We start from the raw sequence: 14210 nt of genomic DNA on the forward strand, positions 1-14210 counted from the left end.
TCAGATTGCCAAGGATGACATCTGTCAGATTGACCAGTAGGCAATGCAACACTGCCGTTCAATAGAATCATAGAAGTTACAACATGGAAACAGGCCCTTCGGCCCAACATGTCCATGTCGCCCAGTTTATACCACTAAGCTAGTCCCAATTGCCTGCACTTGGCCCATATCCCTCTATACCCATCTTACCCATGTAACTGTCCAAATGCTTTTTAAAAGACAAAATTGTACCCGCCTCTACTACTGCCTCTGGCAGCTCGTTCCAGACACTCACCACCCTTTGAGTGAAAAAATTGCCCCTCTGGACCCTTTTGTATCTCTCCCCTCTCACCTTAAATCTATGCCCCCTCGTTATAGACTCCCCTACCTTTGGGAAAAGATTTTGACTATCGACCTTATCTATGCCCCTCATTATTTTATAGACTTCTATAAGATCACCCCTTAACCTCCTACTCTCCAGGGAAAAAAGTCCCAGTCTGTCTAACCTCTCCCTGTAAGTCAAACCATCAAGTCCCGGTAGCATCCTAGTAAATCTTTTCTGCACTCTTTCTAGTTTAATAATATCCTTTCTATAATAGGGTGACCAAAACTGTACACAGTACTCCAAGTGTGGCCTCACCAATGCCCTGTACAACTTCAACAAGACATCCCAACTCCTGCATTCAATGTTCTGACCAATGAAACCAAGCATGCCGAATGCCTTCTTCACCACCCTATCCACCTGTGACTCCACTTTCAAGGAGCTATGAATCTGTACTCCTATATCTCTTTGTTCTATAACTCTCCCCAACGCCCTACCATTAACGGAGTAGGTCCTGGCCCGATTCGATCTACCAAAATGCATCACCTCACATTTATCTAAATTAAACTCCATCTGCCATTCATCGGCCCACTGGCCCAATTGATCAAGATCCCGTTGCAATCCCAGATAACCTTCTTCACTGTCCACAATGCCACCAATCTTGGTGTCATCTGCAAACTTACTAACCATGCCTCCTAAATTCTCATCCAAATCATTAATATAAATAACAAATAACAGCGGACCCAGCACCGATCCCTGAGGCACACCGCTGGACACAGGCATCCAGTTTGAAAAACAACCCTCTACAACCACCCTCTGTCTTCTGTCGTCAAGCCAATTTTGTATCCAATTGGCTACCTCACCTTGGATCCCATGAGATTTAACCTTATGTAACAACCTACCATGCGGTACCTTGTCAAATGCTTTGCTGAAGTCCATGTAGACCACGTCTACTGCACAGCCCTCATCTATCTTCTTGGTTACCCCTTCAAAAAACTCAATCAAATTCGTGAGACATGATTTTCCTCTCACAAAACCATGCTGACTGTTCCTAATTAGTCCCTGCCTCTCCAAATGCCTGTAGATCCTGTCCCTCAGAATACCCTCTAACAACTTACCCACTACAGATGTCAGGCTCACTGGTCTGTTGTTCCCAGGCTTTTCCCTGCCGCCCTTCTTAAACAAAGGCACAACATTTGCTACCCTCCAATCTTCAGGCACCTCACCTGTAGCGGTGGATGATTCAAATATCTCTGCTAGGGGACCCGCAATTTCCTCCCTAACCTCCCATAACGTCCTGGGATACATTTCATCAGGTCCCGGAGATTTATCTACCTTGATGCGTGTTAAGACTTCCAGCACCTCCCTCTCTGTAATATGTACACTCCTCAAGACATCACTATTTATTTCCCCAAGTTCCCTAACATCCATGCCTTTCTCAACCGTAAATACCGATGTGAAATATTCATTCAGGATTTCACCCATTTCTTGTGGTTCCGCACATAGATGACCTTGTTGATCCTTAAGAGGCCCTACTCTCTCCCTAGTTACCCTTTTGCCCTTTATGTATTTGTAGAAGCTCTTTGGATTCACCTTTGCCTGATCTGCCAAAGCAATCTCATATCCCCTTTTTGCCCTCCTGATTTCTCTCTTAACTCTACTCCGGCAATCTCTATACTCTTCAAGGGATCCACTTGATCCCAGCTGCCTATGCATGTCATATGCCCCCTTCTTCTTTTTGACTAGTGCCTCAATCTCCCGAGTCATCCAAGGTTCCCTACTTCTACCAGCCTTGCCCTTCACTTTATAAGGAATGTGCTTACCCTGAACCCTGGTTAACACACTTTTGAAAGCCTCCCACTTACCAGACGTCCCTTTGCCTGCCAACAGACTCTCCCAATCAACTTCTGAAAGTTCCTGTCTAATACCATCAAAATTGGCCTTTCTCCAATTTAGAATTTTAACTTTTGGGCCAGACCTATCCTTCTCCATAGCTATCTTAAAACTAATGGAATTATGATCACTTGTCCCAAAGTGATCCCTCACCAACACTTCTGTCACCTGCCCTTCCTTATTTCCCAATAGGAGGTCAAGTTTTGCCCCCTCTCTAGTCGGGCCATCCACATACTGAATGAGAAATTCCTCCTGAATACACTCAACAAATAATGTCTTGTTTTCCAGAGCCAAGTACTTTATTCATTTTCCTTAGGCTGATGACCTTCTACAGGAAAAGACTCTTCAGCTTTTCCAGAGTGACTGACTTCCCTAAAGTGTAAGGCCACATCGATGGAATCGGTGTACCATACAAACTCCTGGTACCAATTTAATAAACAGGTTGTATGTGACCATCAGAATGACAGGTGGACGTCAAGTACCCTAGGACCTGCCACGATGCATTTCTCCTATCAGTCTACAGTCACACCATTATTTCATAGAATCATACAGCACAGAAGAAAGCCATTCAGCCCATCGTATCTGTGCTGGCTTTTTGAAAGAACTATCCATTTAGTCTCACACCCCTGCTCTTTCTGCATAGCTCTGAAATTTTTTCCTTTTGAAGCATATATCCAATTCCCCAGGGGTCGGTATTAGGACCACTGCTTTTTTTGATATATATTAATGATCTGGACTTGAGTAGAGAGGGTATAATTTCAAAGTTTGCAGATGACACAAAGCTCGGAAATGCAGTAAACAATGTGAAGGATAGTAACAGACCTCAGGAGGACATAGACAGACTGGTGAAATGGGCAGACACATGGCAGATGAAATTTAATGCAGAGAAGTATGAAGTGATACATTTTGGTAGGAAGAACTAGGAGAGGCAATCTAAACTAAATGGTACAATTTTAAAGGGAGTGCAGGAACAGAGAGACCTGGGGGTGTCAGGACAAGTTGAGAAGGCTGTTAAGAAAGCATATGGGATCCTGAGCTTTATTGACAGAGGCAGTGGGCGCTAAATTGGCCGTGTGGCGCCTGTTGTTTTGGCGCTATGCGGCCTCCCGTAGTGCCAAGGTGGTGCCTTGGCTGTGCACGCACGTTTTCAGCGTAATGTGCGCCGGACGCCATCTTAGTATAGGAGTTAGCGCGGGCACAGATAACGAACGCCGGAAGCATGTAAAGTAAGGAGAAAATGGAAATAATTGGGATGCAACGTTGATTTAAAGTGATAGATACCATTTTGGGACTTTTTAAAAATTCGTTCATGGGATGTGGGCATTGCTGGCAAGGCCGGCATTTATTGCCCATCCCTAATTGCCCTTAAGAAGGTGGTGGTGAGCCGCCTTCTTAAACCGCTGCAGTCCGAGTGGTGAAGGTTCTCCCACAGTGCTGTTAGGAAGGGAGTTCCAGGATTTTGACCCAGCGACGATGAAGGAACGGCGATATATTTCCAAGTCGGGATGGTGTGTGACTTGGAGGGGAACGTGCAGGTGGTGTTGTTCCCATGTACCTGCTGCTCTTGTCCTTCTAGGTGGTAGAGGTCGTGGGTTTGGGAGGTGCTGTCGAAGAAGCCTTGGCGAGTTGCATCTGATTGGAAGAATTGAGTTGGTATGTGGGTGATGGGGGGTTGTAGCGCGTGGAGCAGTGGATGCGGCTAGTGGTGCAGTTGGTAGGAGACGCCACTTGAGAGTTAATCTCACTCAACTTGACCACTTATGTCAAAGCATTGAACTTCTTCCTGCACTGCATCCATGTTCATGGTGCTATGCACCTAGCATTGACTTCATCCCCGCTGCCTCCCATTGCCTTTTGGGTATATGTCTGGAGGGCCTCTTGCCCTCCCCCCCCCCCCCACCCTGAGGATATAGGGTGTCCCTCCTTCTGTCCACCTCTTGCACCAAGGCCTCTAGTGCATCAGCAGAGAACCTTGGTGCACGCACTCCCGCAGGCCTGGTACAAACTCAGATCGGCAGATTGGTGAGGTCTGGCATGCAGATTGGAGGATGTGGGATTTAGTAGTTGTTCAATGTTTTAACATAACTCATCAGTATGTAAACATAGGGACGGGACCTGCATCTGTGTTTTACGTGTGCGATGTCTGATCTCTGTTCAGACTCCGTGTAAACAGTAGACTGTTATTTTCAGCAAATAACAGGTACCAGCTACCTTTAAGAGATTTCTAACAGCCAGACGCCTTTAAGAGATTGGAGCTCCCCCTGCTGGTGGATTATGTGAATTGCACGGATTCCTCGCTCACGCTGATTCCCAGCACAGATCGCAGGTAAGTCCTCAGGCCTGCACAGGGGCCATTGGGTGCGGGGTGATAACGGATAGCGATACCCCTGCCCAAAAACAGGCCCAATCCAATTTTTCCCCCCGAGAGTATAAAAGCAAGGAAGTTATGCTAAACCTTTATAAAACACTGGTTAGGCCTCAGCTGGAGTATTGTGTTCAATTCTGGGCATCACACTTTAGGAAGGATGTCAAGGTATTAGAGAGGGTGCAGAGGAGATTTACTAGAATGGTACCAGGGATGAGGGACTTCAGTTATGTGGAGAGACTGGAGAAGCTGGGATTGTTCTCCTTAGAGCAGAGAAGGTTATGGAGCGATTTGATAGAGGTGTTCAAAATCATGAACGATTTTGATAGAGTAAAAGAAACTGTTTCCAGTGGCAGAAGGGTCAGTAACCAGAGGACACAGATTTAAGGTGATCGGCAAAAGACCCAGAGGAGACATGAGGAAACATTTATTTACGCAGCGAGTTGTTATGATCTCCCTGGCCAATGTCTGAGGCTGAGCCAGACTGTTTGCAACTTGGCGTCCTATTTGACCCTGAGATAAGCTTCCAGCCACATATCCGCTCCATCACCAAGACTGCCTACTTCCACCTCCGTAACTTTGCCCATCTCCATCCCTGTCTCAGCTCATCTTTTTTTACATATGTTCATGGGATGTAGGTGTCGCTGGCAAGGCCAGCATTTATTGCCCATCCCTAATTGCTCTTGAGAAGGTGGTGGTGAGCCGCCTTCTTGAACCACTGCAGTCCGTGTGGTGAAGGTTCTCCCACAGTGCTGTTAGGTAGGGAGTTCCAGGATCTACTGCTGAAACCCTCATCCAAACTTTTGTAACCTCCAGACTCAAATATTTCAATGCTCTCCTGGCCGGCCTCCCAACTTCCTCTCTCCATAAACTTGAGCTCATCCAAAACTCTGCTGCCGCTATCCTAACTCGCACTAAGTCCCGTTCATCCATCACTCCCTGTGCTCACTGACCTACATTGGCTCCCGGTCTGGGAGTGCCTCGATTTTAAAATTCTCATCCTTGTTTTCAAATCCCTCCATGGTCTCGCCCCTCCCTATCTCTGTAACCTCCTCCAGCCCTACAACCCTCCGAGATCTCCGCGCTCCTCCAATTCTGGCCTCTTACGCATCCCCGATTTTAATCATTCCACCATTGGCGGCTGTACCTTCAGCTACCTAGGCCCTAAACGTCTCCGCCTTTCTCTCCTCTTTAAGACGCTCCTTAAAACCTACTTCTTTGACCAAGCTTTTGGTCACCTGTCCTAATATCTCCTAATGTGGATCAGTGTCAATTTTTGTTTGATATTTGCTTCTTTGAGGCGCCTTGGGACGTTTTATTATGTTAAAGGTGCTATATAAATGGAAGTTGTTGATCTGGAATGCGCTGCCTGAAAGGGCGGTGGAAGCAGATTCAATAGTAACTTTCAAAAGGGAAATGGAAAAATACTTGAAAGGAAAAAACTTGGAGGGCTATGAGGAGAGAGCAGGAGAGTAGGACTAATTGAATAGCTCTTTCAAAGAGCCGGCACAGGTACGATGGGTCGAATAGTCTCCTGTGCTGTCCCATACTATATATCATATCATAGCATGGTCACCTAGAGAGGTGAAAGGAGAGGTTAGGTGAACTTACTTTTTAACCCAGACAGTTGTCAGGATGTGGAATGTCCTAATAGTAACCGTTGTGCACAGAAAATTCCAGACTAGCGTGTGAGGAAAGGGCAAGGGAATGGGACCCTCTTTCAGAGAGCCAGCACAGGCGTGATGGGCGGAATGGCCTTCTTCAATGCATTAAATCTTGTGATTTCCTCAGCACTAACATCCCTCATCTTGATGAGCACAAAATTTATGGACAATGAAGGTAATTAAAAAACAAACTGCAGTCCATTAGGATCACTGAATTTCATAAGAATGTAAGAAATAGGAGCAGGAGTTGGCCATACGGCCCCTCGAGCCTGCTCCGCCATTCAATCAGATCATGGCTGATCTTTGACCTCAACTCCACTTTCCCGCCCAACCCCCATATCCCATGATTCCTTTAGAGTCTAAAAATCTATTGATCTCAGTCTTGAATATACTCAGCAACTGAGCATCCACAGCCCTCTGGGGTAGAGAATTCCAAATATTCACGACCCTCTGAGTAAAGAAATTCTTCCTTATCTCAGTCCTAAACTGGCCCCTTATCCTGAGACTATGACCCCTAGCTCTCGACTATCAAGCCAGGGGAAACATCCTCTCAGCATCTATACAATGCATTTCAACAGACAGCATTTCAACTGTCTGTTTCTGCAGCAATGACTAGGGATCAAACCTGGTCAGTTATATGGTGACTTCACCAATATAGCCTTTGGGGAGTTATTGGATAAAAGTAACAGTAAAATGTATGTTCTAATGTCTTACAGTTGGGTGACAAACAAGGCTTAGTGTGGTAGAGGTGGCACCAAGATGACATGATAGAAGATTAGAAACAGGTAGACTCTGTGGCAGTCTCTGGACCTGAACTATGTGCCATGAGGTCTACAACAGGTTCCCTGGGTCATTGATGGACTCTGAAGGGGTGGACCTATCACTGGAGGCTGGGAATCTCCCCACTCAGCTCCAAAGAATTCTAAAAGCCAATGTCTTAATGGGGGGTCTCTCTGTGTGACCAGCCCATCTGGTGGGGGGGTTCTCTGCCTGCATCCAAAGGTAACCCTCTTTTATGTGACATTATCTCCTGAGTCCTTGGGCCAATGCGCTATTGTCTGTTTCGTGCCACTGGCCAAGATTAAGTCTCCCCCCCGCCACCCGCCCATGTGTCTATAACCACTTCCCATAATGTTCCCATACTCACACGCTCTGTGTTACATCCGATTGCTTTTACTCCAGAGCACATGGCCATTGTTGCATTCTCAGTGTTGAATACTCTGAATTGAATGAAGCTGGGGTAAAATTCTCCTGCAAAGACATAGTAGAATGATTATTCATAAGTCAAAAACAATCAATTAGATCTATGAAAAAATTATTAAAAATGCTGTGATCTCCAGTTAAGGAAAATAACTAACTAGTCCCACGGTTCAGGACTGTGGCGGGTAAGGTTACTACAGACACAAAGGGGGTGATTTTAGAAGGCAATTGTGGGTGCGTTGGGGGCTCCGAAAATTGTGGAAATCCCGTTCGAGTTCGGAATCCAGCTCCAACCCACCGTCTTCCGAGTTTCCCAGGGACCCACCTGTGCGCGGCGGACGACCTGAAAACAAAAGTCCCGCCGGCAATTAAAGCCGACAGGATGACAGTTAAAGAGCCAAATGTACCTCATTGAGGTCCTTAAGGCACTTTACCTGTGACAGAGTGAGTGATTAGAATGATTTTTAACTTACCTGGGCGGCTTGCCCACCGCTTCTGATTCACGCCTGGTGAAACCCGGAGTGAAGGGCCGGATCAGGGAACAAGAAACAAAATAAATTAAATTTAAAAATCCACGGAAGGAAGTGAAAACACTAAATGAATCTACCTTTGAAACCTACTCCGATGTCCGATGTCCCCCTCTTCACTCCCCCGATGTCCCCCTCTTCACCACCACCCCCGATCTTCTCCTCTGCCCCCCCCGATCTTCCCCTCTCCCCACCCCCCCCCGCCCCAGTCTTCCGTTCCAGCACTGGATGACATCTTGCTCTCTCTTTCTCGCCCCCTCCCTCGCGTTGCAGCTCCTGACCTCAGCCAGCCTGTCAATCAGGCTAACTGCCGGGCCTGAAACCCGGAGAGGACATTAATCACTATCAATTAATGTGCGATCGCGTTGGAAACGGTAAGTTTTGTTCATGCGGGTTTGCCACGCGCACCTTCACCACCCCGCCCCCCACTGCCAAACCGCCACCATTGTAAAATCGAGCCCAAGGAGTTTACTGATCAGGTACCAACAGTTCAATACTGCAGAAAGCCTAGAGGAGTGTAGAAAGTGCAGGGGTCAAATTAAAAAGGAAATTAGGAAGGCAAAGAGAGGGCATGAAAAAATACTGGCAAGTAAAATTAAGGAAAACCCCAAAATGTTTTATAAATACATAAAGAGCAAAAGAATAACTAAGGAAAGAGTAGGGCCTATTCGAAACCAAAAAGGTAACCTATGTGTGGAGGCGGAAGATGTTGGTGTGGTTCTTAATGAATACTTTGCGTCTGTCTTCACAAAAAAGGGATACGATACAGAGATTATAGTTGAGGAGGAGTGTGAAATATTGAATGGGATGAACATAGTGAGAGAGGAAGTATTAAAGGATTTAGCATCTTTGAAAGTAGATAAATCGCCAGGCCCAGATGAAATGTATCCCAGGCTATTAAGAGAAGCAAAGGAGGAAATAACGGAGGCTCTGACCTTCATTTTCCAATCTTCCCTGGCCACAGGCATGGTGCCGGAGGATTGGAGGACTGCTAACGTTGTACCGTTGTTTAAAGAGGGAGAAAAGGGATAGACCGAGTAATTCCAGGCCAGTCAGTCCAACCTCGGTGGTTGTCAAATTATTGGAATCAATTCTGAGGGACAGGATAAATCATTTAGAAAGGCACGGAGTAATCAAGGACAGTCAGCATGGATTTGTTAGAGGAAGGTCGTGTCTGACTAACTTGATTGAATTTTTTGAGGAGGTAACAAAGAGGGTCGATGAGGATAACATGTTTGATGTAGTCTAGATGGATTTTAGCAAGGCTTTTGACAAGGTCCCACATGACAGACTGGTCAAAAAAGTAAAAGCCCATGGGATCCAAGGAAAAGTGGCAAGTTGGATCCAAAATTAGCTCAGTGGCAGGAGGCAAAGGGTAATGGTTGACAGGTGTTTTTGTGACTGGAAGGCTGTTTCCAGTGGGGTGCCGCAAGGCTCAGTACCAGGTCCCTTGCTTTTTGTGGTATATATTAATGATTTGGACTTGAATGTAGGGGGCATGATCAAGAAGTTTGCAGATGATACAAAAATTGGCCGTGTGGTTGATAGTGAGGAGGAAAGCTGTAGACTGCAGGAAGATATCAATGGACTGGTCAGGTGGGCAGAAAAATGGCAAATGGAATTCAGTCCAGAGAAGTGTGAAATGATGAATTTAGGGAGGGCAAACAAGGCAAGGGAATACACAATAAATGGGAGGATACTGGGAGGTGTAGACAAAAAGAGGGACCTTAGAGTGCATGTCCACAGATCCCTGAAGGTAGCAGGACAGGCAGATAAGGTGGTTAAGAAGGCATACGGGATACTTTCCTTTATTAGCCGAGGCATAGAATATAAGAGCAGGGATGTTATGCTAGAACTGTATAAAACATTGGTTAGGCCACAGCTTGAGTACTGCGTACAGTTCTGGTCACCACATTACAGGAAAGATGTGATTGCACTGGAGAGGGTACAGAGGAGATTTATGAGGATGTTGCCAGGGCTGGAGAATTTTAGCCATGAGGAAAGATTGGATAGGCTGGGGTTGTTTTCTTTGGAACAAAGGAGGCTGAGGGGAGATTTAATTGAGGTGTATAAAATTATGAGGGGACTAGATAGAGTGGATAGGGAGGACCTATTTCCCTTAGCAGAGGGGTCAGTGACCAGGGGGCATAGATTTAAAATAATTGGTAGAAGGATTAGGGGGGAGCTGAGGAGAATTTTTTTCACCCAGAGGGTGGTGGGGGTCTGGAACTCACGGCCTGAAAGGGCGGTGGAGGCAGAGACTCTCAACTCATTTAAAAAGTACTTGGATGTGCACCTGAAGTGCTGTAACCTACAAGGCTACGGACCAAGTGCTGGAAAGTGGGATTTAACTGGATAGCTCTTTTTCGGCTGGCATGGACACAATGGGCCGAAGGGCCTCCTTCTGTGCTGTAACTTTCTATGATTCTATGATTTACACAGAGAGTGAGCAACAGCTAGGACAGATCTCCGGGAAGGTGGTTGAACCCAAGACACTTGATTCACTTAAGAAACCACGAGATGCTGTAATGGCAACTTAGGTATCTACAAGAGTGGAAAAGACCATTTGGTCAAACCAGGGACCAAAATGCTTATCAGGGGATAGCAGCAAGAGCCAAGTTCATGGCACCACAGGTGGCTCTGCTGCACAGGAGGGAAGGAATAAGAGTGGCAGGGCTATAGTGATCGGGGATTCAATTGTAAGGGGAACAGATAGGCGTTTCTGTGGCCACACACGTGACTCCAGGATGGTATGTTGCCTCCCTGGTGCTCGGGTCAAGGATGTTGTGGAGCGGCTGCAGGACATTCTGGAGGGGGAGGGTGAACAGCCAGTAGTCATGGTCCATATTGGTACCAACGACATAGGTAAAAAAAAGGGATGAGGTCCTGCAAGGTGAATTTAAAGAGTTAGGAGATAAATTAAAAAGCAGGACCTCAAAGGTAGTGATCTCAGGATTACTACCAGTGCCACATGCTAGTGAGTATAGGAACAGGAGAATAGACCGGATGAATGCGTGGCTGCAGGGATGGTGTAGGAGGGAGGGATTTAGATTCCTGGGACATTGGGACCGGTTCTGGGGAAGGTGGGACCTGTACAAGCGGGACGGGTTACACCCGAGCAGGACCGGGACCAATGTCCTCATGGGGGTGTTTGCTAGTGCTGTTGGGGAGGTTTTAAACTAGAGTGGCAGGGGGATGGGAACCTGAGCGGGGAGTCAGAAGGGAGTAAAGTTGAGAGCAGCAAGAGAGGGGAAGATCCAGGGGAAATTTACAATACAAATAGTACAAACAGTTGTTCAAGAACAAGTGAAAGGAAAAAGCGTAGAGCAGCAGAAAGAAAGTGTACTTTAGACACGACAGATAAAGTGAAAACTAGAAGGTGTAAGGCGATTAACCCAGCATCAAAGCTGAAGGTCAGGCTAGGGTGTGTGGCCCAACTAAGAGTTCTATATACAAATACACGGAGTATAAGGAATAAATTAAATGAACTACAGGTACAAATTCAAATTGGAGGGTATGACATGATAGCTATTACTGAGACATGGCTGCAGGATGGTCAGGATTGGGAACTAAATATACCGGGTTATAAGGTCTACAGGAGAGACAGGGAAAATGGAAGAGGGGGTGGAGTAGCCTTAATGATTAGAGATGAAATCACTTCAATGATAAAGGAGGATATAACGAGAGGTAAGCAGCCAACAGAGACCTTATGGGTTGAATTGAGAAATAGGAAAGGATCTAAGACTATAGTGGGAGTTGTGTATAGGATCCCTGGCAGCAGCTCTGAAGTGCCAGATTGTATAAATGCAGAGATTAGACAAGCGTGTAAGAAAGGCATAGTGGTCTTAATGGGGGACTTTAACCTTCACATAGATTGGGAAAAGCAGACTAGCAACTGTCAGAAAGGTAGTGAATTTCTCGAGTGTGTCCGGGATAGTTTTCTACAGCAGTATGTCCTAGAGGCAACATGGGGGCAAGCCATATTAGATTTAGTAATGAGTAATGAACCAGATTTAGTTGACAGCTTAACTGTGCGTGAACATCTATCCAATAGCGATCATAACATGATCGAGTTCAAGGTAGTGTTTGAAAGGGAAAAAAGTGAATCAACTGCTAAGATTCTAGACTTGGGCAAGGCCGACTTCAATGGGATGAGACAGAGACTGTCCACAGCAAACTGGGCAAATCTGTTAATGGGTAAAACAACTGATGATCAGTGGGAAATGTTTAAAGAAACATTTAACGTGATACAGAATCGGTTTATACCCCTGAGGGGCAAGAACTCTACTTGCCACAAAAAACAGCCATGGACAACTAAAGAGGTAAGGGACAGTATAAGACATAAGGAAAGGGCATACAAAAAGGCAAAAAATGGCACAGATCCTGGCGAATGGGAAAGATACAAAGATCAACAAAGGGTCACAAAACAGATAGTAAGAGCTACAAAAAGAGAGTATGAAAAGAAACTTTCAAGGGATATCAAAACCAACACGAAGATCTTTTATAGTTATATTAGGAAAAAGAGGGTGGTCAGGAGCAGTGTTGGCCCTTAAAAACTGAAAGTGGGGAAATTGTCATTGACAATGGGGAAATGGCAGACATGTTGAACGATTACTTTGCGTCAGTATTTACAGTAGAAAAAGAGGATAGCATGCCGGAAATCCCAAAAAAACTAATATTGAATCGGGGACAGGGACTCAATAAAATTAACATAAGTAAAACAACAGTAATGAAGAAAATAATAGCACTAAAGAGTGACAAATCCCCAGGACCAGATGGTTTCCATCCCAGGGTTTTAAAGGAAGTAGGTGAGCACATTGCAGATGCCCTAACTATAATCTTTCAAAGTTCTCTAGATTCAGGAACTGTCCCTCTAGATTGGAAAATTGCACATGTCACTTCGTTTTTTAAGAAAGGAGAGAGAGGGAAACCAGGGAATGAGAGACCAGTTAGCCTAACATCTGTTGTGGGGAAAATGCTGGAGTGTATAATTAAGGATAGGGTGACTGAACACCTCGAAAATTTTCAGTTAATCAGAGAGAGCCAGCATGGATTTGTGAAAGGTAGGTCGTGCCTGACAAACCTGATTGAATTTTTTGAAGAGGTGACTAAAGTAGTGGACAGGGGAATGTCAATGAATGTTATTTATACAGACTTCCAGAAGGCATTTGATAAGGTCCCACATAAGAGACTGTTAGCTAAGATAGAAGCCCATGGAATCGAGGGAAAAGTACGGACTTGGTTAGGAAATTGGCTGAGCGAAAGGCGACAGAGAGTAGGGATATTGGGAAGGTACTCACATTGGCAGGATGTGACTAGTGGAGTCCTGCAGGGATCTGTCTTGGGGCCTCAATTATTCACAATATTTATTAACGACTTAGATGAAGGCATAGAAAGTCTCATATCTAAGTTTGCCGATGACACAAAGATTGGTGGCATTGTAAGCAGTGTAGATGAAAACATAAAATTACAAAGGGATATTGATAGATTAGGTGAATGGGCAAAACTGTGGCAAATGGAATTCAGTGCAGACAAATGTGAAGTCACTCTCTTTGGATCAAAAAAGGATAGAACAGGGTACTTTCTAAATGGTAAAAAGTTAAAAACAGTGGATGTCCAAAGGGACTGAGGGACATCGATCATTGAAGTGTCATGAACAGGTGCAGAAAATAATCAATCAGGCTAATGGAATGCTGGCCTTTATAACTAGAGGACTAGAGTACAAGGGGGCAGAAGTTATGCTGCAGCTATTCAAAACCCTGGTTAGACCGCACCTGGAGTACTGTGAGCAGTTCTGGGCACCGCACCTTCGGAAGGACATATTGGCCTTGGAGGGAGTGCAGCATAGGTTTACTAGAATGATACCTGGACTTCAAGGGTTAAGTTACGAGGAGAGATTACACAAATTGGGGTTGTATTCTCTAGAGTTTAGAAGGTTAAGGGGTGATCTGATCGAAGTTTATAAGATATGAAGGGGAACGGATAGGGTGGATAGAGAGAAACTATTTCTGCTGGGTGGGGATTCTAGGAGTAGGGGGCACAGTCTAAAAATTAGAGCCAGACCTTTCAGGAGTGAGATTAGAAAACATTTCTGCACACAAAAGATGGTAGACATTTGGAACTCTCTTCCGCAAATGGCAATTGATACTTGCTCAATTGCTAAATTTAAATGTGAGATAGATAGCTTTTTGTCAACCAAAGGTATTAAGGGATATGGGCCAAAGGCAGGTATATGGAGCTAGATCACAGATCAGCCATGA

The 14210-nt window shown here is 45.4% G+C and overlaps 1 protein-coding gene across 1 annotated transcript in view; it reads right to left on the minus strand.

Annotated features, from left to right (window-relative positions):
* LOC137334345 (intelectin-1a-like) overlaps positions 1–14210 on the minus strand; it is a 55029-nt gene that overhangs the window by 8245 nt on the left and 32574 nt on the right. Inside the window, exon 6 of the mRNA XM_067999053.1 lies at positions 7371–7474. Within this exon, the coding sequence (XP_067855154.1) occupies positions 7371–7474 (104 nt within the window). The remainder of the gene's footprint in view (positions 1–7370; positions 7475–14210) is intronic.

Source organism: Heptranchias perlo, chromosome 17 (genome assembly GCF_035084215.1).
Source record: "Heptranchias perlo isolate sHepPer1 chromosome 17, sHepPer1.hap1, whole genome shotgun sequence".
NCBI classification, from domain to species: Eukaryota; Metazoa; Chordata; class Chondrichthyes; order Hexanchiformes; family Hexanchidae; genus Heptranchias; species Heptranchias perlo.